At 38.1% G+C, this 22,697-nt stretch overlaps 1 protein-coding gene across 1 annotated transcript in view; it reads left to right on the forward strand.

Annotated features, from left to right (window-relative positions):
- The window catches only part of DGKI (diacylglycerol kinase, iota), a 481,484-nt gene that overhangs the window by 243,389 nt on the left and 215,398 nt on the right, over positions 1-22,697 (forward strand). Inside the window, exons 9-12 of the mRNA XM_011995483.1 lie at positions 6,362-6,436; positions 6,895-6,993; positions 16,240-16,322; positions 18,230-18,290. Of these exons, the coding sequence (XP_011850873.1) occupies positions 6,362-6,436; positions 6,895-6,993; positions 16,240-16,322; positions 18,230-18,290 (318 nt within the window). The remainder of the gene's footprint in view (positions 1-6,361; positions 6,437-6,894; positions 6,994-16,239; positions 16,323-18,229; positions 18,291-22,697) is intronic.

The raw sequence follows: 22,697 nt of genomic DNA on the forward strand, positions 1-22,697 counted from the left end.
ATGAAGTTTCGCTCTTGTTGCCAGGCTGGAGCGCAGTGGCGCGATCTCGGCTCACTGCAACCTCTGCCTCCTGGGTTCAAGCAATTCTCCTGCCTCAGCCTCCTGAGTAGCTGGGATTACAGGTGCCTGCCACCACGCCTGACTAATTTTTGTGTATTTAGTAGAGACGGGGTTTCACCATGTTGGCCAGGCTGGTCTTGAACTTCTGACCTCAGGTGATCCACCCGCCTTGGCCTCCCAAAGTGCTGGGATTACAGGCGTAAGCCACCACACCCGGCCAATGGGTGGCAAGCTTTTAGCCATGACTTGGAGTTAGATATATTAGAGAATTCATTTAAGACATTGGGAAGTGACTAACAAATGGAAATTTGGAAGGTAGGTGGAGAACAGCAGAGTAAAATGTTTTTCCAAATTTGAGGATTTACATATATATATGTATGTTTCTATATTCTATCATACTGCTTCAAAATAAATAATAGAGAAGATGTTCTTAATTGAATTCAGTTAATGTTTATTTAACTACATTCAGAGATGCTGTTGTATGCAGTAGAAGGTCCAAAGATGAATCAGATGTGATCCATTTCCACAAAGAGTATACTCAATAGTGGGGAACATAGCTAGAACTATCTAAGTCACTGGGCAGAGTGTTTGTGGATTTTGAAAGAGGAATTCAGCCATGTGTAAATCCTTAATAAAAGAGTGCCTCCTACTGTCTCGGAAGATTTACTTTTTGGTCAGTGTGCATCTTTGGGAGAAACACACCTAGGATGGTGAGAGGAAGGGGCCAGACAAGTTGCTTAAATCAGCCATGGTCAGCATCCAAGGTGGTCTAGCTATCCAAGGTGGAGAGTGGTCAGTGCTACCTAAGATGTATAAACACAGTGTGAATATGAAGCAGTATGGAGCATTTTCGGTCATGGGGATCAGGGTAGGCTAAATGGAAAATATGCCATTTGTGGTTAGCCTTAAAGGATGTAGGCAGTGTCAGTTAAACAAGGACTGAGAAGGACAGTAGGAGTTGATAGAACTTACTGAGAACAGTTAACATGGATCTTTAAATAAAGTCAGCTTTATTTGGGATATTTGTGTCTAAACAAATAACTCTAGAGAGGAGGAGTAAAGGAAATCTATTTGAGTGTATTATGGCCAGGAGACATGGTTTATAAAGAGTTGGAATTAAACTGCATATTTCATTTTTATTCCACGAGCAACTGTGGAATTGGCAGCTGTGTGAAACCTTGATGCTAAAGGGAGTGAGGGCTGCTTGGGTGGTCTGCTGGGTTTCATCACCTCATTATTTAGAGAGATGAAGAAGTTATTTTGTAGAAATAAAAAGATAATGGAAGATAGATGATTTTAAATAATTCAAATGAAAACCCAGAATTTAAGAATCAAGCCTGAATCTGTTGATATATTTGAAGTCCAAGTTATATTTAAAGTTACAAATGTCAATGTTTCTCTTTCGGACTGAAAATATCACTAGGCAATATTTTGATTGGACAGGCAGATTAAAGATGTTCAAATACCTGTGCATATACTGGGAGCTGATGGATTGAGACTTATGTGAATTTTCTGTGGGGTCAAGTTGTAGAAGACCACAGTTGAGAAAGCGTTCACAGAACTTATGTGTCATGAGATGACACCATTGGATAAATATTGTGCACTTGATCCCCTAAATTTTCCAGACTGTCCCTTTCTTGTAACTTTCTCATGAATCTCACTGGACTTCTCCTGTCTTCTAAAAAGAATATAAAATGGATCCTCCATGCTCTTTCCTTAATATAGCCTGTTGTGACTTCATAATACTGAGTGGGAACAAGCTGGTTTCTTTGAAAGAATGATAGGGTTCAATCTTCTATTGTTTAGTTTGTAGTAACGTAAGCAATACATAAATATGCTCCCTGTAAAAATTAAACATTTCAGATAAGAGAATCTCCTTTCACCAGCATTTACAATGATAAGCATCTCCCCTGTCTCTTCCTATGATATATGCAGAGTTTTTACTGTGCATTTGCGTGCATGGAAATGCACCCACAGAAAAAATACAGAACCACTTTGAGTGTAAGGGTGTGTGTTTTTAATAAATCATTCTTCACACAATACTTTCAAACTTGCCTTTCTTAGTAAAAAAAAGATTCTTGGGGAAAGTCTATATTACTATATGTAGACTTAACTCATTTTTAAAATTGCTGTATATATCCCAGGCTGTGGATATATCCCAGTTTATTGATCCCTCTGCCTACTGGTGGATATTTATATTGTTTCTAATGTTCTACTTATCAACAATGCTGCATTCATTTCTTCCTAGCCCTGTATGAGCTTTCTTCATAATAGTCTCCCTTTTTTTGTTTATCTCTTCTGGTTAGATAATCTTCTTAAAATACTGGGAACCCATGAAATGTAATAGCTAATTTTGTGCAAGGACCAATAATATCCTGTAAATTAGCCTCAAAATTGCCCAAACCATTTCCTTTGGTGAATTCTAAAGCTTCATTAGTACTTGTGATTTAGTCAAATAGGCCTGGCTGGAGCTGTTCCCACCCTGTCCGTAACTTTTGGAATAAGTTTTCTTTATCCTTCTGCCTGCCCATCCTCAGAGCAGCCTTTGTTCCCTGGCCCAGTGGGAGCACAGCAAAGTAAGAATGCGCTTTCATAGACTAAGTCCATTACTCTCTCTCCTACTGTCTACCAGAGTTTTGTCCAGGATATGATGGGGGGAAGACTTTATTTGGGATGACACAGAAGAGAGAACAGATCTCTTCTCTTGAGATCTGTTATTATAACCAGTCATTTGTGATCTTATAACCTGGAAAAATCCCGGAAGCCTAGTAAGAGGTAGTTAAGTTTCAGTCACAGTTGAGTGATTTACCCATAAGTATTTCTTAATAGCCCAGCAAGGAGTCATAAGTAAGATCAGGCTTTTGTTGATAGGATTATTTCTGTGCAAGGTAAAATTATCCTGGTATGAAGTACAGGAAAACAAAAAGCCTTTTTCTTTAGGTCTTTAACAAAAGAGCAGGCACAGAATGTCTAGGGGGCGGCTACTGTTGGAATCAGAAGAATGCAAAACTCCAAATGAGGGTACCGCATTTGACTGTGTTTTTAGTGTTGATCTTGCAAAGCGCATGCCTTGTATCACCAAGTTAGCTACCCTTGATATAATAGAGATGCTTTGTTTTGGGACATAGGACAAGTGTTAAAGGTTTCTTGCATATATCACTAACAATTCTACACAGTAACTTATTGACGTAATTTTGACATTCTCGAAAAGTGTGCTCTTTTGTTTAACTCTCTCAACAATACTGACCCAGGCAGGGTAAGCAATCCTGTAGATTACCCAGAGTAGGTGATTTATTTCATCATGGTCAAAACATATACAAAATCTGTCTTCACACCCATCTGTTCCTAGAGATAGAGACAGATACATATTTATATAAAATAGAGATATGTATTTATACAAAAATAGAAGGGAACCGTGGGATTTTGAGGTGTGCTGTGAAATTCCTACTATTTATCTTTTGTGTTTGACTATCCGTAGGGCTGTAAGCTTACTCAGAGCTCACATAGATGCGCCCAGGTACTGTAAGTCAACCACTGTTCTTGGTCTCTGCCCTGTTCTTGTTCTGTGAAGTGAAGAAGGCCTCAAATGCATTTGGGGTGAGGCTAGAAGCACTTGTATTTGCCACCTCTGTGTTTAAAAAAAAAAGAAAAAAGAAAAAAGCCCATTTTGTGTGTCTGTTCCCTATGAGAATTGAGTTCTTTGCCTGCTCTGTTTTCAGACATCAAGCCTTACTTTAATGTGTTTTTCTAACTCTGTGCTCCCCGTGCATACTTGATCATCAAAATCACCTGAAAATACTGTGAGTTCTATGATCAGACAAGTTTAAGAAACAATCTTAGCCTGATGTGTGAGATCTGTCTCTTGGAGTTTAATTGCTGAGTCCTGTCAAGGACCCAGGTCCATAGCATGTTCCTGCAAGCACTTGGTGTCTGGCATTGCTCTTGGCAGTAAATGAATTAAAACTACAAATAAGTTAGGAGGCAAGCATCACTTCCCAAGGATCCTTTCCCAAATCAGGAGAGGCTCAGTAAGTGCTGTGAATCATAGTAATATTTATTCATTATTTCAACAATGATTTGAGTGTACACTATATGCCAGGAATTTGTGCTCAGTGCTGGGGACACACAGCTGAGAATGAGGCATTGTTTAGAATGATTTAACATTTACTGAATTGCTTATGGTGGGATGAATACCCAGCTAACTGCTTCACATGCCTTTGCTGGTTATAACTTCATAACTGTCCCATGAGGTGGGTAGTGTCACCATCATTTTAAAATTAAGAAACTGTTATTTCAGAAGTTTGACTGACTCGGCCAAGGTCACTGATCTCATAACAGGGAGATTCAGAGTCCATACTGGACGTATATTCCTGTCTCTGTTCATCTTCTGCTTAACACAATCTATGTGTCTCCACACTTTCCTCTTTCTACTGCCATCACTCCGTGATAGAATTGCCTGGTGAACTTTTAAAAAGTATCCTTGCCTGAGTTTTACCCAAAACAGATGAAAGAATAGTTGATGGGGCCCAGGCATGAGCATTTTTCAAAGCTCTCTGGGTGATGCCAATGTGTAGAGATGGTTGAGAAGCATTTCGAGCATTGTTAATTGACATCGAATACATACTGCTCCTGCCAGCCTCATGGTTTCTAGCATTCTTCTTAGATCATTTGGCTGATTAAATGATTAATGATTCCAAATCACCTTTCTTCCCTTTTAAACAAACAGAAATCTATCAAAATATAGCAAATACTTTCATAATGCCAAATGTTCCTCAGTGAGGGACATGATAAAAGACCCATTTAACTGGGAATTTAGAAACTTGAAGATCTATTTTCAGGGGGAAGTATAGTCAACAGTGAGTGATGAGGAATGACCTGGGGTCTAGAGCACCCATGAGCTCCTGAATCTCTCTTTTTCTGGTGTGATTCTGAGATCCTGAGATCTTTTAATCTGATGGGGAAAGAAAACCTTGGGACAGATGGCAGTTTTTGAAAATTTCCCTCAACCCTGGTGAACACAGGTCATACATCAACTTATTTTTTTTCCCCAAATCCAAGTCAAAGTAAAATAAAAGCTAAATAGGAGCTTACTAATTTGGATGCCTTAATATATGTACTTTATACTAAAGATTATTTTGAATGCTCAAAGAAAAAAGAATACATTAAAAAGTAGAAGAATAGACATTTGCATTTGTTGAGGCTGTTGGACAACTTTACTCAAACAATGCATGCATATATACTTATGTAAACTTTGATTTAAGAATTCTGCGTTTCTTGCTGTCAACACTTTGTTAAACATCTATTATATGGTCAGTAATATCTTGCCTTTTAAAGATAGCAGCCTAATTAATCATTGACTCTCCACTAATTAAATTTGTTTTTATCTTGTCTTCAATCAGTGGGTTGTGACTGATCCCTATGACAGGTTCTACTCAAAGCATCTATATCAAATGTTAAGAGAAAATGGTTAGTTGAAGTAATCACAATATTGTGGTCTATAAAATTTCTAGAAAGAGAAAGACAAGGAAAGTAAATTTGGGGGTCACTGTATTTCAACAAGTTTGAGGCACTTTTATGAGAAGAAAAAAATCAAGGCTACCCGGGAGGGGGGAAACTTTTTAAACCATTAGGTCTTTAGACAGAGAAAGAAAGAACAATGACTTCCACCCCACTGTCATAGTGATTTAAGGTGAGTATTATCTTTGCATTTTACAAGTCAGACAACTGATAGGACAGTTGGATCATAAATTTTCGGTAGGGTCCAGAGTCATTTTATGACTATTACTAGAAAAGATCATTACCAAAAGAGTAAACTGAGAAAAAAAAAAACAAAAAAACAAAAACAACAAAAAAAAAAAGAAAAAGAAAAACGTGAAAAATGGCCTCCTTTTTTACATTTCCACATAGGTGATCTCCATACCAGGAGATGAACTTGAACTTGGTTGGGCGGGAGACGAACCTGGTTGGGCGGGAGACTGGAGCCCCTCAGAGAATTTGGGATTCTTCCATTTTTACTGGGAGGGTTGGCAGGTATAACATGTGTTGTTATGTGAGTCCATGAGAGCCTCTGGGGTTCTTACTCCCTGCCTCTCCATGTGGTAGAGAGTCAGTCGCTTACTCTGAAGCACTCAACTGATTTCTGTCTGTGGCTTACCCATGAACAGTGGCTTGGAAGTGTGAAAGCATGAGAAGCATGCAGTGGAACAGCATGCGCTGCCGCCATCTTCTACTTGGTTCTGCATGGGAAAGCTCCTGGGCTGGTTGCCTCTGAGCTCAGGCTTTTTTCTCTCTCTCCCTACAGAACTCACTGAAGGCTTCAAATCGGAAGAAGAAGAGAACAAGCTTTAAAAGAAAAGCCAGTAAAAGAGGGATGGAAGTAGGTGTTTCAGAGTTTTATTCTGAGGAATTTTCACTTTCTTTCCATAACCTACTCTGCCCTATGAGATCAGCTCTAAGTTGATTTTTCTGATCTATCTTCTACCACTGCTTTCTCCTCACTGCACTCTAACCACAATAGAATTCTTTCTGTTCTTTTTAAAAAACACTCAAAACTAACCTCTGCACTTGCCTGGAAATGTTATCCCAGGATGATGATGATGAAGATCAAAGCTAATATTTCTGGAATATTTGGAGTTTACCGAGTAAAATAAAAAGCCTGTCTTAATTCTCTGGAGCAAATGATAACTTGAGATACTTTCTTCCAAGTCTTACATGGAAGTCGTGTTAAGAGTCAGCCCTGGGAAACAAAATGTAGGGTTTTTCTACCTCCGTTGCCTTGGGGTTGCGTTTCAAGCCATGGATGTGTATCCTAACAGTGCTGATCGCTTCTTTCAGCAGGAAAACAAAGGTCGTCCTTTTGTGATAAAACCCATCTCTTCTCCTCTCATGAAACCCTTGCTTGTATTTGTGAATCCCAAGAGTGGAGGCAACCAGGTGAGTCATTTTTCATGATTTTTAACTGAGAAGTTTTGATAAGTTCTTGAAGACACAACTCTCACGGCCAATTAAAATAGTACCACTAGGATCCAGGCTTTGGAAGACACCGGTTTCTCAGGAACAAGGTTATTGTTTCTCTGATAGCTTTACACATTACAGGGCTGGGTAAAACCTAGATGTTCTATAATTCGTCTGTCTGCTTCCATATAAGACTATAACAGAGGCACTTAAGAAACCTAACTACTGACTTTTTCCTTACAGATTTTCAAGAAAGGATATTCCAGAATTTCTCTTAGTTCATATGTTTCAGGATTCCTCAATTCTTGTAGTTAGGAGGTCCTTTATCAACTTCTTTTTATTTCTTTCTGTTGCCATTTAGATACAACTACTTTCATCCCTATCCTCAGAGAAGAAAAAAGGATGATTCGTGAGTCATGATAATCACTACCAAATACCAGCAACATTATAGAAAATATCAACTTCTTAAGGTTTCACTTGGTCCTAGCCCAAATCCGATAGTACAGATAGTTATCTCCTTTGAGAATAAAGAAACTGACTTAGAAAAGTTAAGTCTAAAGGCATGCCTAAAGTCACACTGCTCTTTAAAGGACAGAATTTGTTCTTGAATCCTGGTCTTTGTCTCTTCATCCAATTCTCCTCCCACTCTCTGAGGCTTCTTATCAATACTCTTTTATGGGCTTTAATTTTCTGTTATTTTCGTCTGAGTTTGGATGAGAAAATATTTTCTTTATCCATGAAGTATATATTTTACATTTTGCGACAAGATTCCTTCAAGTTTTACGATAAACAACTGGAGATTTGAAACCCTTTAGTCATCCCATATAAGGAAGGTAAGTTGTATAATTAGAATTGACTTGACCCAATGGTCCAAGATGATGTTCTTGTTACTAAAGACAATGGGCATTGTCTGGAATGTATTAATTACAATAAAACCTCTCTTATGGGAGCTTATGATTTAAATGAAATATTATTCCTCCTTTCATCTCTTTCTTCAAAATTCTCAAAAACTTATGATAAAAATGTGTATTAACAGTTTGGAGAACAAGGAAAAGAAGTTTGTGTAAGCAAAGAAACCATTTGCTTTCAAGACCTGCATTTTTGCGTTGCTGAGAGATCTTTGTGGAGTAATGATGGCAATTCTAAGACATCATTAGAGGAGGACCTAGACATGGGTTTCCTTGAAATGAGGTTTAATTTTCCCTGAACCATTCCCACTCTCTTGGGCTAGTATCTCTATGTCCTATCAAAGGTTAGAGATGCAGTTGGGAACCATGAAACATGGAAATGTAATTGGTCCCATGATTTTGGCCACCTGAGCACCACATATTAATATTAATTAATATTAACACAAAAACCACATGCCACATTTTGTCATGACAGTCCACATTTAAGATGCATTTATTAAATCATTATAAGCTGTCTTTCCTAGGGCACACAGAAGCTTGTAAGTTACCTATTTCTTTAAGGAGCTGATGATCCAGTTAAGACATAGCCTGTTCCTATTCCAGTCTATGTATAAATTATTAATAACGGGGACTTCAGAGATTATCTAATATTACTTCCTATTTCACTAAATAGAAAAGAGAGGTCAAGGAAGCTTAAAATGAACTTTTCTAAAGACATCTTGTTTGTTAATGACACAAAAGGAACAAATGGAAAATAATTTAAGCAACATTAACTGAATGCGACTTCTAAATTGAGTGGCTCAGACTGCAGTGCTATGGTATTTCAGAGGTAAGCAGTGACTTGGGAGCGATAAGGAAATGGTGTCATGGACATGGCTGAAATCAAAGATGGACACTACTTAGTTATGCAGAGGAGAGAAGACTGGAAGGACTGTCCTTTTCCTGCTCTTTACTGTGGGAGATTCCTGTGTGGCAAATTCTTGTTCATCCTTCAAGGCTCAGTGGCGCCTTTCTGAACCATTTCTGGAGATCAATCATCCTGTCTACTATGCCCCGATAGCCCTTGGTACACATTTGCATAATATGAACTGCAACGTAACTGCTCTATGTGCATCTTCACTGTTGGGATACAGGTCCACCTTTGAATCTGTGATTGCTAGAATACAGCACATAGTTAAATAATTGTATAATAGGATTAGAAGAACAGATGTCATGATGCCGATTATTCATTTTGAGGACAATATGATGAGTGGTGCATGCATATTACGTTATTGGAAATGTGATTAGATAAAGATCAGAATGATCCTATGGAATCATGTCTCCAAGGAACAGGATACTTCATATTGAAGACTTTGGATTTATGCAATGGAAACTAGTTTTTTTGCTGTTTAAAATATTTTAGGTTAAAAAACCTTTTGGCTTTTGAACAGAGGAGTAATATGGTGGAATGTAATGTGCATATGACTCGGTTGGGAATCGTGTTACAATGCAGATTCTGCTTCAGTAAGTCGGGGTGGGCTGTAGGATGCCGCATTCGTAACAAGCTCGCAGGTGCTGATACTGCTGCTCAGAGAACCATACTCTGGTTAGCAGGAGCTTACTGTGATCAATAGAAAAATAGATATTTTTTGTTAAATCCTGAGTTTTGCCTTTTCGTAATTTACTTATTCTATTCACCTGCTTTTAACTATAAAAGCATTCCTGTCTCTTTCCCTCTTTGAAACTTAGGCTTTAGACTTTTTTTTTTTTCCTCATTTTTAACTTGCTTAGTCTTCTGTTTTTAAAGTAAATGACTGGGCAGTATTGCCACCTACTGGCAAGAAAAATAGCTTTTTTCTTTATGTAATATTTTACTTGTGTAAGGAAAACATTTTGAAGGAATGTATTGGGATGAACATATGTAAGGACTGCTTCTATGTCTTTCTTTTAAGAAATCCCATATTTTAAAACTCTTTATTTTTTTTTCTAAATTGATACATTATTTTTTGTACATACTCATGGAGTACATATGCTATTTTGATACATTTATGGCATGTATAATGGGTATTTAGCACATCTATCACCTCAAACATTTGTCATTTCTTTGTCTTTGAAATATTTCAAATCTTCTAGTTATTTTGAAAGGTACAATATACTGTAGTTTAGTATAGTCACCCCACTGTGCAAACACTAGAACCTATTTCTTCTATGCAGTTGTATGTTTGTACTCACTATCCAACCTCTGGTCATTCCCCACCCCCACCACACCCTTCCCAGCCTCTGGTAACTATCATTCTACTCTCTACCTCTGTCAGCTCCACTTTTTTAGCTCCTCTACATATGAGTGAGAGCATGCCAATTTTTGTCTTTCTGTGCCAGGTTTATTTCGCTTAACATAATGACCTCCAGTTCTATCTTTGTTGCTGCAAATGACAGGATTTCATTCTTTTTTATGGTCAAATAGTATTTCATTGCGTATATGTATCACGTTTTCTTTATCCATTCTTCTGTTGATGAACACCTAGGTTGCTAAATCTCTTCTTTTAAACTTCGCAGTAGTTGTCTCTTTGTTTTTCCAACACTCTTAAGGTAGAGATGACACTGGGTGTTTTGCAAAGCTGTAGAGCTTGGTAGCGCTGCTGCTATTGTATCATTGGGATTTGAATTACTTGAGGAATCAGGGACCAAAATTTCAACTTTTTTTTTTTTTTTTGAGACGGAGTCTTGCTCTGTCACCCAGGCTGGAGTGCAGTGGCACGATCTCAGCTCACGACAACCTCCACCTCCCGGGTTCAAGCAATTCTCTTGCCTCAGCCTCCCAAGTAGCTGGGATTACAGGCATGTGCCACCACACCAGGCTAATTTCTGTATTTTTAGTAGAGACGGGGTTTCACTGTGTTGGCCAGACTGGTTTGGAACGCCTGACCTCAGGTGATCTGCCTGCCTCGTCCTCCCAACGTGCTGGGATTATAGTACTATGCCCAGCCAAGAATTTCAACTTTGAATACCTCCTTCTGTGGAAAGAGATAGTAAGTAGAAGATAACGTTGACTCCAATGCAATCCCCTCCTATGTGTGGAAACTTTCGAGTACTAGAGAAATAGGCCCCCTCCCTTACACTTCTGTTTGCCTTAATGTCAAAACTTAGATTTTTCTTTGAGGTCCTGGCCTCATTAGCATATTTCTGAGTTTTATAGAATCCTGTGATGTTTCTCAGTATTTCCTGCTTTCACACTGGCTCTCCCTCACGTTCTCTCATGACTTTCTCTTCCAGTGACCTAGACTTTAACTTCAGGGTAAAGCAACGTTCTGACCTCTAGGATGATTCTAGCTGATCATCCCCCAGAGCCGAGGGATCCAGACCCTGGCTTTGCATTGCTGTTCTATGTGGAATCCTAGGGTAGAGGTATGGCAGGAGTTGGATCCTTGGATTAAAAGCCCCAGGTCTTTATCAGTAGGATGATCAAGGAAGAGGTATCCAGTCTGTGGACAGACTCATGCCAGCTGAGTTTACACCACCATTTGGGAATAGGCTTTCTCAGGCTAGGGTCCCCCCTTCTAAGTTGGGGGCCAGTCACATCAAGGTGAGAAGTGGAAGACAGAGTAAATAACTTCAGATGAGAAGTTTTAGTCCCAAAACTGTTTCTAAATAATTGGACAAACAACTTTAATGAAGTACTTACTTTTCTTCAGTACTGGAAACTTCGCAACCGAGTGATAATTCAAGGATAATTATGTTTAGATAAAAGTTTAGGCTCCTAAGGTTTAGAGTAGGCAGGGAAGAGGGCAGAGGGCAGTCAATAGATGAGGACACTTGTCAAAATCTAACCTCAAGATCTTCTTGTCCAGCCAGCTCAACAGATGGAATTAAAACAACCAGATGATGAATCTATGGAAAGTCCTGTTTCTGAAATCATAATATTGGTGGGAGAACTGGGCAGCTAAGACCCAAACTACCTCCTGTGATAGGTCTGGCTCCTTAGTCTGTAGCCAGAGTGATGCATAAAAAAAGTCAGTTTGGAGAAAAAAAAAAACAAAACAAACAAACAAAAACAAACAAACAAAAAAAAACAAGGTGGTCTGAATCTCTTAATTAAGACTTTTCAATGACTCCTTGTTTTCTATAAATCTCAAGCTCTGAAGCTTCATCTATTTGGGGTGGAAAGAAAGACTTTACTTATTTTTCAAGACACATTTCAGATATTTTACTTACAATGCCTTCTAATCTCTCAACTTGGGCTAAGAGTGTTTCCTCTGGGCACTCATCCTCCTCAGCAGACATCTGTATCAGAGAAGTTCTCATCTTTAGTGAATTAATTTATTTTGTTTTGCTCTCCTTCCAGTAGATTCTGAGATCCTGATGGTACACATGGACAGAGTAGGGGCCCAATACGTATTATTGAATAAATGAGGCATTCTGTTTGGATTGTTTGAAGCAGTTTGAAATAATTATTTCTTAAGCCCTTCCTCTCATTAATGTATTGTTCTCTGGCCTTTCTTATTGTCTGGGCAGTTGTTCTTTCTATAATCTAGACAATGCCTGCATGATATAAACCAAGACTTAGTAACATAGCAGAGTTTCAGCCTACACTAGAGTTATAGTGCTTTGATGAAGATTGATGTGCTGTTTGAACAGATGAATTCTTGATTGCTTCTCCACACCCCCAACAACTGTCATTAGGTTTTCCTTTATGAATAATGCACAGAACTTCCTTCTGAGAGCAAGATCATCTCTGTCTTGTTCATCTGTGTATTTCTCTGTATTCTCTTACCTAAAACTGTGCCTGTCACATAGTAGGTGAATGAATGACTCTTGTTAAATCCAGCCACTTTTTGGGAATTTGTATTCTCCTGTTGCACTCCCTCGCCAGTACCTGCTGCTTGGAAGAATAATGTTCTTTTCACTCCTTAGGAATACCCATTCTTATAATATCTATAAAACTTCTGTGGTCGGTGAGGTATATCTACAACAGCATGCATGGATTGGGATTGGCATATAAGCTGTTTTTTTTTTTTCGTTTAGAGAAAATTGCACAAAAGTTGCAGTTTCTGTGTTTAGCATTATAGCATGTGATAACTATGAGAGTGTTGGAGACTTGTTAGTGAGTGACAAGTGTCTAAATGAGCAGATTTAATTGTACTATTGAGGAAGAAACAAATTACTCTTCTCCTGGTGAATTAATATTTGTCTAACCATTCAGTTACATTTAATAAATTACCTCTATTAAAGCTTTAAAGTGACTTAACCTAGAGGTAACAGCAGAGTTAATATAATTCGTTTAAATGTGTGAGTTAGATCTTTGTTTCTCCACCCACTAGGTGGAGCATTTTTTCAATGCTTTCTTTTAGACACATCATTTTTGGTAATAAATACCATATTTTGGAAAGAAGATTACTTTTTAAAATATGTAGTCATATCATGCCTGAATGTCAACTTCAACAGGGTAGCCATGCCTGGCTCTGCAAGTTATCTCTACACGATTGCAGGAATGTTATTCCAATAGACTACAATAGAAATGGCACCTCTGCGGCCACTCAGACCTTTTAGAGAAATTCAAGTTAAGGAAAACAATCTCTCAATGCTTTTTATTTTTATTTTGTGGAAGATGTTAATTACCTAGTAATGTTTGCATGATAGGGAGGCTGAAACTGAGATGTGCACTCTCCTATAGCAAAGGTGGAAAGGAGTAATTAACATCAACAATTCAAACTAGGAATCTAAAACTGAACACAAAATTTTCTTTTCTTTTCTTTCTTTCTTTTTTTTTTTTTTTGAGACAGAGTCTGTCTCTGTCGTCCAGGCTGGAGTGAAGTGGCGTGATCTCGGCTCACTGCAAGCTCCGCCTCCCGGGTTCACGCCATTCTCCTGCTTCAGCCTTCTGAGTAGCTGGGACTACAGGTGCCCGCCACCACGCCCAGCTAATTTTTTTGTATTTTTCGTAGAGACAGGGTTTCACCATGTTAGCCAGGATGGTCTTGATCTCCTGACCTCGTGATCCACCCGCCTTGGCCTCCCACAGTGCTGGGATTACAGGCGTGAGCCACCGTGCCCAGCCTGAACAAAGAATTTTCTAGCAAGTCAGCTGGAAATGTTTTATAAATTAGTTGGTCATTAAAATAACTCCTGTGTTACCTATTAAACATAAAAGATCATTCAAGATAATCCCAAACATACTTCATAACAAGGCTCAGCATGAGAAGAGGGAAAATGATCCAGTATTTAGTGTGTATATAGATCTAAATCTGCTTGAATTTGATAGGAAGGAAAATATGTCATTTGATGAAACTGAAGGATTCGTTGTAATTATTAGATAGAGTGTGATTCCTAAAATTATAGCAAGCACATGATAAGGCAGAACTTTTAAATTATAGGTTTGGCTGGTACATGCAACAAAAGACCTGCACTGGCCTATGTAACAACAGGAGTAACAATGTGATAATTATAAGCTACACTTTACCGCTCACATTCGCAAGTGTAATTTAATGAATAGATTAACAGGCTGCAAAAAAGAAAACGATTAACATTAACAACGGTCTGTTTTGTGCCACATACTGTGCTAGATATGTGACTGTTACTGATTGATTTAATTCTCATATTCACCCTGGAAGGTGGACATCGTTTCTATTTTATATACTGCATTTCTGCAAAGTTATAAATGCTCATGATTATTCAGAACACTGAAGTTAGTTTGACCTCAAATCTCATACTATGTCTGCTATACTAGGATGACTCTCAAATGCAGTTTATTAGTTAAACAAGCCTTGGAATATTTTAAGAAAGAGCAATTGTGATATCTACTAAAACAACAATATTATGAGCAACAAACTCGGCTCAACTGGTCAAATATTATTTGCTATGGGTGATAAAATGGGGCATCCTGCTCATTTTTAAAGCTCTTTTGGTATTGCTTGATAAAAAGGTTCTTCTTGAATTTCTTGTTTGCTCAAGCCACTTTAAAAATGATCTCTAAAGTGACCTTATGTCTGCTATAATGATGATCTCTATAAATGTCACAGTTACTTAAAACGCCCCAAAAATGTTCAAGTGAGAAGTGTTTGGCTTAAACAAACCGGTATAGGCATGGAGATTGAAAATGTCAAAGTAAGCTGTGATCTTACTAAGGAAGTTTTATATATATATAAAATAACTGGGAGCCTGGGATACTTTTGCTTCAGTTAGAAAAAAAGTGTTTCTATAAAATTATATTGGCCGGGTGCGGTGGCTCACGCCTGTAATCCCAGCACTTTGGGAGGACTAGACGAGTGGATCACGAGGTCAGGAGATTGAGACCATCCTGGCTAACACGGTGAAACCCCGTGTCCCCTAAAAATAAAAAAAAGAAAAAAGAAAAAAGACCAGGTGTGGTGGCAGGCGGCTGTAGTCCCAGCTACTCGGGAGGCTGAGGCAGGAGAATGGCGTGAACACGAGAGTCAGAGCTTGCAGTGAGCCGAGATCGCGCCACTGCACTCCAGCCTGGGGGACAGAGCGAGACTCCGTCTCAAAAATAATAATAATAATAAAATAAAATAAATACGTAAATACAATTATATTAATACTTAGCTAATGCTGCCCATATTTTATATTATACAGACAATAATCTGCACAATAAAGTGAAAATTAATGTCAAATTACATAGGTTCACTAATAACTTTTCTGTATGGATTTTCATACATTAATGATAGTAAAATAAATATTCATTAAGGGCTTGCTGCATTTTAAACACTGTAATGTACTTCTCAAAAATTATGGCTTTTAACCTTGCAACAAGTCTGCAAACTGGGTATTCTTGTCTCTGTGTTAAAGAAAAGGCGGGTTGAGCTAAATGAAGTTAAGAAACTTGCCCAGAGTTACATAGGTTAGATAAACATCTAGCCTGACATTCAACCTACGTATATCCATGACCAAAGCTGGTGATTTTAACTACACTTCTATACTGCTTATAATTAGATATTATTTTATTTACTTATTCATCATTCATTCACTCACTCATTATTTGTTGAGACAGAGTTTCACTCCTATCACTCAGGCTGGAGTGCAATGGTGCGATCTCGGCTCACAGCACACGCCACTTCCTCGGCTGGGACTAAAGGCATGCGTCACCACACCTGGCTTATTTTTGTATTTTTTGTAGAGACAGGATTTTTGTCATGTTGCCCAGGCTGGTCTCAAACTCCTGGGTTCAAGTGATCCACCTGCCTCAGTCTTCCAAGGTGCTGGGATTATAGGCATGAGCCACCATTCCCCGTGTATTATTTTAAATAAAAGGATTGATTTTTTTAAAATGAGCAGTGGGAAATTTCTTCCTATTATTGCCTTTTTGTGTATTTATTTTTTACAGGGAACCAAAGTCCTGCAGATGTTCATGTGGTACCTGAATCCACGGCAAGTCTTTGATCTTTCTCAGGAAGGGCCAAAAGATGCGTAAGTCTGGAAATATTCTCCATGGTCCATAAGTATTTTAGGCAAGTGAGCACTTTCTGCTTCATTATCTGATTACCTTGTGAGGTATTTCCTGACTGTTTGTCATCTACTTTCTCACCTGTATCTCCTTCCTTTAAAACTTCATCTAAAGTTCTCTCCTACTCTTTCTTGGCTTAGTTCCCTTCAAAACATTTCTTCTCAGCTATTAACTCAGGATACGTCTAGTGTGTTTGTTACTTACATGTGTGTAACTGCAGACTGTTCTCCACAAATCTGTGAATTGAGAAAGGACTCATTGTTTTTCTATTTCTTCATGTACAACTTTGGAGATGCACATTAGTGGGAATGTAAATGTATGTCTGTGGAGGCTGGAGCCATATTTGTTTACAAACATTTGAACTGAAAAGAGTGTATGTGTGCGCGCGCGCGCCTGCCTGTGTATGAGAGACAGAATCAATTGATTATACCTGAGGACTCTGCACAAGTGTGGGGAAGACATATTAATTCCTGCTCAATCCCTTTTCTGAGCTTCTCAGAAATCTCATTCCCTGCTTTTGTTAGAAGTGTTTAAAACAAAGTCTAGATTGTAGGTGACCCATATCCTGTTTCTCCCCCTTGGTGGAGAGGCACACAGTGGAAAAGACCAAGCACACTTCTGCTGTTCTCTGTCTCCCTGTTTTAAATTCATGTACTAGGATAGTTCAGATGTTATCTGATAAATGTTAGAACACAAGGATACCATTTATTTTTTAATAAGTAACAATGTCAGAAGGCGATTTCTAGATAAATAGTATTATTGTATAAAATGAATAAATTACTTATTTTAAGCATGTAGGAGATTAGGAAATATTAAAATTAATTTGTTATTTTCTTAATGTATAAATTTCTCTGCCAGTTGAGTTTGCTGCAAGATTCTTTCTCTCTCTGTCCCTATAATACACACACACACCGCCCCCCCCATATATTTATTTATTTTCTATACTTTATTGTACTAAGGCAAATCTACTATCCTGGGATGTGCCATTTTAGGAGCTTATTTTCTTAAGATTTTATCACTTTAGTTAGACCCTAGAGAGACACTTCAGAGGTCACCATAAAGAACATGGTAGGACAGGAAATATTTTCAGAAGAAACCCATATTTTGTGATTTAAATAGGTGATATTTTCTCTATTACAGCCTCTCACAGCTTCACCTAAGCAAAAGATTTAGCAGGAGCAGTGTCACTGCATTTTTCTGAGAGCCAAGAGGAAAGACAAAATGATCTTATTTCAAGCAGGGAAGTTTGAAATAAAAAAAAATCAGTCAATCTTCCCACTTTGGGTTGGAGGTAAAAGTGGTGTGTAAGTGACTGAGCTGAGAGACAGACTAGATGGAATCGTAGATGTGATAGTAATGATAATGGGGAAGCCTCCCCATCTCGCTGAAAAAGATTTCTTAGGATTAAGAGTAGAAAGTGTAAGTTAGAAAAAGTAAATACATCCAGGGAAAGCTAGTAAATATAAAGAGGGGATATGTAAGGACTACTGATTGTCAATTAATGATGATTTTCTTGGGGAAAGGAGAAGAGGAAATGATGGGAAAAGGGAAAGAAAGAAGTCGAAACTAATGAGAAAAATAACGTTGACATGTAATAGAAGTTATGGGAAATAAAACTAGGGCATCCTAAAATCCCTTAAATTCCAACGTTGAATTATTCATTCAAAAATAATGTCTGATGCCTACACCTGTTCCACTTGTGGGAGTCATTCCTCCTGTGGTTACTTGGGACCTATGATAGTATTTTCATCCTCACGATTATACATTTTCTCCAGTGGACACCACCCCTACCCATGTTGTCCTCTGCTTTCTCTCTGCTCTAGCCAGTGAAATGTTCTTTTGTTTACTTTTTCTTCTATTTCCTCTACAGGCTTGAACTGTATAGGAAAGTACCAAATCTGCGAATTCTGGCCTGTGGTGGGGATGGAACGGTAGGTCCCTGAAAGAGAATCCAGTTCTCTGCCAATTCTATATTTCTTATTGTTTTCTTGTGCCACTTTTTTTTATTCATTGCCCAGTCTTTCCAATCCCCTAACACACATAGATCTCTCATGTGAATCATAGCCCCTAAGAGTAACAAAGGACTTTTTATTGTCCTTATGAATACATACTTGATCGTTCTAATGTGTGCTTCATTCCCTCAACTGTGCTGTATTCTTTCCTGTGCCATGAAGTAGGGATGTGGTCAAATCATTAAAATGAAGATTATAGATAAATTCCTTTTAAAATATAAGCTGACCTGTTTCCTTTTTTTTTTTTTTTTCTGAGACAGAGTCTCGCTCTGTTGCCCAGGCTGGAGTGCAGTGGCGCAATCTCGGCTCACTGCAAGCTCCACCTCCTGGGTTCGCGCCATTCTCGTGCCTCAGCCTCCTGAGTAGTTGGGACTGCAGGTGCCTGCCACCACGCCTGGCTAATTGTTTAGTAGAGCGTGGGTTTCACCGTGTTAACCAGGATGGTCTCGATGTCCTGACCTCGTGATTCGCTCGCGTTGGCCTCCCAAAGTGCTGGGATTACAGGCGCGACCATTTATTCTTAATAATTTGGCCACAGTAGGGAGAAATACGTGGACACAACTGAATTATTACATTTTTTTTTTTTACTAGTGGGACTAAAACTCAGAATATTGACTGTTGTTTTGCCCTAAAGATTATTAATTGGTCCTATTTATATTCTTTTTTGTTGATACATTTTACATGTATATGGACTATGTGTGATATTTTGTTACATGCATAGAATGTGTAATGTCAAGGTTTGGAGGTATCCATTACCTAGATGATAATTTCTATGTGTTGGGAACATTTCAAGTTCTCTTTTCTAGCTACTTTGAAATACATAATACATTGTTGCTGACTGTACTCACCCTACTCTGCCATTGAACATTAGAACTTATTCCTTCTATCGGACTGTATGTTTGTATTTGTTTATGAAAAAAACGTGGAATTGGGCTGAAGGTTAATATCATGAATATACTTTTTCCTGTTTATTATGCCTCATCTGTTTTCTTCATTTGGCCTCTACTTATAGTGATATATTTAACAAAGTAAAGAATTGAGAATCATGACATTTAGCTTGTATTGTCTGGTTCTTTTTCTTCTGGATTTGGAATCTGATCTCATAGGATCTATGATTGTATCATGAACTATCTTTAGCTTTTCTCTAATTTCCCTAATTAGAATGTTTTATTCTCAAAGGTAGCAACAAAATCTTCCAATACTATCTCTCTTAGCACATAAGCACTTAATGTAGGGTTGGATGCACATTATATACCAATAAATGCAATCACAATGAAATAGAACTGTGATTTTTATCGGTCTTTCAGATACTCTGTGGAGAATAAAAACAATGTTCAGTTGGGAAAAATAGTCTTTATCTTTCTTCAAGGTTTATATTACACAATATTAGTTTATAAAATGCATTATAATGTCTTACAGCAAAGAAGCCAAACCTATTTAACTTTTTAAAATCCAACGGTTTTCAAAATTATTTGGCCATGGAATTTTTTCCCCACACAATACCAATTTTCAATTGATTTTATTGTTCTAGGGAGACATATTTAAGGGATGTGCTAGGGCAAAATTTCCCAACTTTCTTTAGTAAGAATTGCATCCGAATGAACCCTCTGAGGATGGATATACTGTGTTCTTCCTAACTCAAGCATCCCCCAGCTTAGTTATCTTTAATGAAAGGGTAAACTCATTGTGATTCTGTACCATACCCATAGTTATCTTCCTTATTTTAGCGTCTACTTGCCTTCTCATATGACTTCAGATGTCACACATCTTTTCTCCTTTTCTAAACCTCAGTGACAAAAACAGGTAAGTTGAGGATGTCGTCCTTCCTCTTTCTTAACTCAAATTCATATAAGCTACGCATAACATCCCCAGATCTTGGACTTCTTTGTTGCCTTGGGTGCTCCACCTCCCAGGCCTCCCCTTCTCCATGGAACCTCCCACTCTACCTCTCCCTCCCTCATTCTCTCTCCTTTCTTCTTCCTTTTCTTTTTTCATTCTTTCCTTTTTTTTTTTTTTTTTTTTTAGACGGAGTCTGGCTCTGTCACTCAGGCTGGAGTGCAGTGGCATGATCACAGCTCCCTGCAACCTCTGCCTCCCAGGTTCAAGCGATTCTCTTGCCTCAGCCTCCCGAGTAGCTGGGACGATAGGCATGTGCCACCACACTGGGCTAATTTTTGTATTTGTAGTAGAGATGAGGTTTCACCATGTTAGCCAGGATGGTCTTGATCTCCTGACCTCGTGATCCACCCGCCTTGGCCTCCCAAAGTGCTGGGATTACAGGTGTGAGCCACATGCCTGCCTGTCTTCCTTCTTTACTCAGCAGATATGTGGAGGAAGCACTGTGCTAGGTCATGTAGTATTGAGATATTCTCTGCAATTAGGTGAATATTTGAAAGCATGGGATTCCAATGAATAAAGGATAAAGAGGAAAGACAGCCAAGTCCACACACTTGTGAAACCTATAATTATGGGGTCTGAGCCAAAGTCCAAAAGGAAAATAAATGAAAAAATAGAAGAATAGGACAACCACCAGTCTGTTCTGGCAAGTAAACAAACCAAAAAGGGAGTTTCAAGAAAGAGGCAGTAGTTAACGTTTTTAAGGAGACACTGAAAAGTTACCATTGCATATGGAGTTTCAAGAAAGCAGTTTCAATAGAGTATTTGGGGCAAAACCCAGAATGATGAGTAAGTGAATGTTGGTACAATCTTAATAAATTCCTAATGGACAGATCCGATTACAGTGTCAAATGTCTGTGATCTCTCTGATGCCATTGTCAGCCTCTTGACATGTAGACTACCTCCTTCTACTTTTCATATCCATTCTTTTCAAGCAACTCTTCATTAATGATATCATAATTTATGAGTATTCCATAAGGGTAACTAATTTTTTTTAATGTGGTAGGTACTTTTTCCTCTTAGGGACATTATCTATATTTTAACTTCTGTTTTTACCTCCTCTGATGTAATTCACAAATGTACTAGTCATTTACACTTGGGTGTCCCATGGCCACTTGCATTCAGCATGCCTAAAATAAAAGTAGTACATTTACCCTAGAGTTGGTGCATTTAGACTAATTATTTTTGTCAGTGGTAACATCTGTAGTTAAAATACTCAGAATCAAGACTTTGCTTATCTTGTACCTTATGTAAACCCAAGTTTAATTTACCTTGTTAGAATAAGAGGTTTTGTGAAAAACATGGGGTATATGAAATGTTTATCATGGTATGTGACTGATATTTTTTTGTTTTGTTTTGTTTGTTTTCTATCACTGTAGAAGCTGGCAGAATGCTGCCAGTAAAGTGACAAAGCTCAGGGAGAAATCAGAAATTAAATATTTTTGACTGACTAGGATGAGGCTGTATTACCCCATAACCAAATTAGTTTAAATTAAGAGTATTATTTAAGATATAGAAAGTATTATTTAAGGTATAGAAAGTTTGCACTACTTTGGAAAAAAGTTCTTAGGCTTCAATATTAGCTACTTTAATTGTATGTTATTTAAAAACTACATGAAAAGCCAGGTATGGTGACTCACGCCTATAATCCCAGCACTTTGGGAGGCTGAGATGAGCACATCACTTGAGGTCAGGAGTTTGAGACCAGCTTGGCCAACCTGGTGAAACACCATCTCTATTAAAAATACTAAAATTAGTTGGGCATGGTGGTGCATGCCTGTAATCCCAGCTACTTGGGAGGTTGAGGTGGGAGAATTGCTTGAACCCAGGAGGTGGAGGTTGCAGTGAGCCAAGATTGCACTACTGCACTCCAGCCTGGGTGACACAGTGAGATTCTGTCTCAAAAACAAACAAACAAACAAACAAAAACAAAAACGAAACCAAGGAAGCAGAGGGATACATTCCCCAATAATGCACTTGGAAGTAACCTTTGGCAGGTTCCTTAACCTCTTTTGAGACTTCCTAAATCTACAAAGAAATGCATTCAGATCTCTAAGGTTCTTATAGCTGTAGCATTATAGTAATATAGACTATTGTTCAAGATAACTTTACTGCAAGCCACATTTGTACAATTTTGAATTTTCTGGAAGGTACTTTTAAAAAGGTAAAAAGCAAGTGAAATTAATTTATAATATATTTATTTATCTAAAATAGTATCATTTCAATATGTGTTAATTTATAAACATTAAGATATTTTATGTTCTATTTGTACAGTCTTCAAAATCTAGCATACATTTTATACTTACAGCACATCCAATTTGGATGAGCTATATTTGAGTGCTGGATCACCACGTGTGGCCAATGGCTGCTGCGTTGGGCAGTGCAGGTGTAGTCTCTTTGTTACTGGCTTGTACAATTCAGAGGCTGTCA

This window comes from Mandrillus leucophaeus, unplaced genomic scaffold (genome assembly GCF_000951045.1).
Source record: "Mandrillus leucophaeus isolate KB7577 unplaced genomic scaffold, Mleu.le_1.0 Scaffold49, whole genome shotgun sequence".
Taxonomy (NCBI): domain Eukaryota; kingdom Metazoa; phylum Chordata; class Mammalia; order Primates; family Cercopithecidae; genus Mandrillus; species Mandrillus leucophaeus.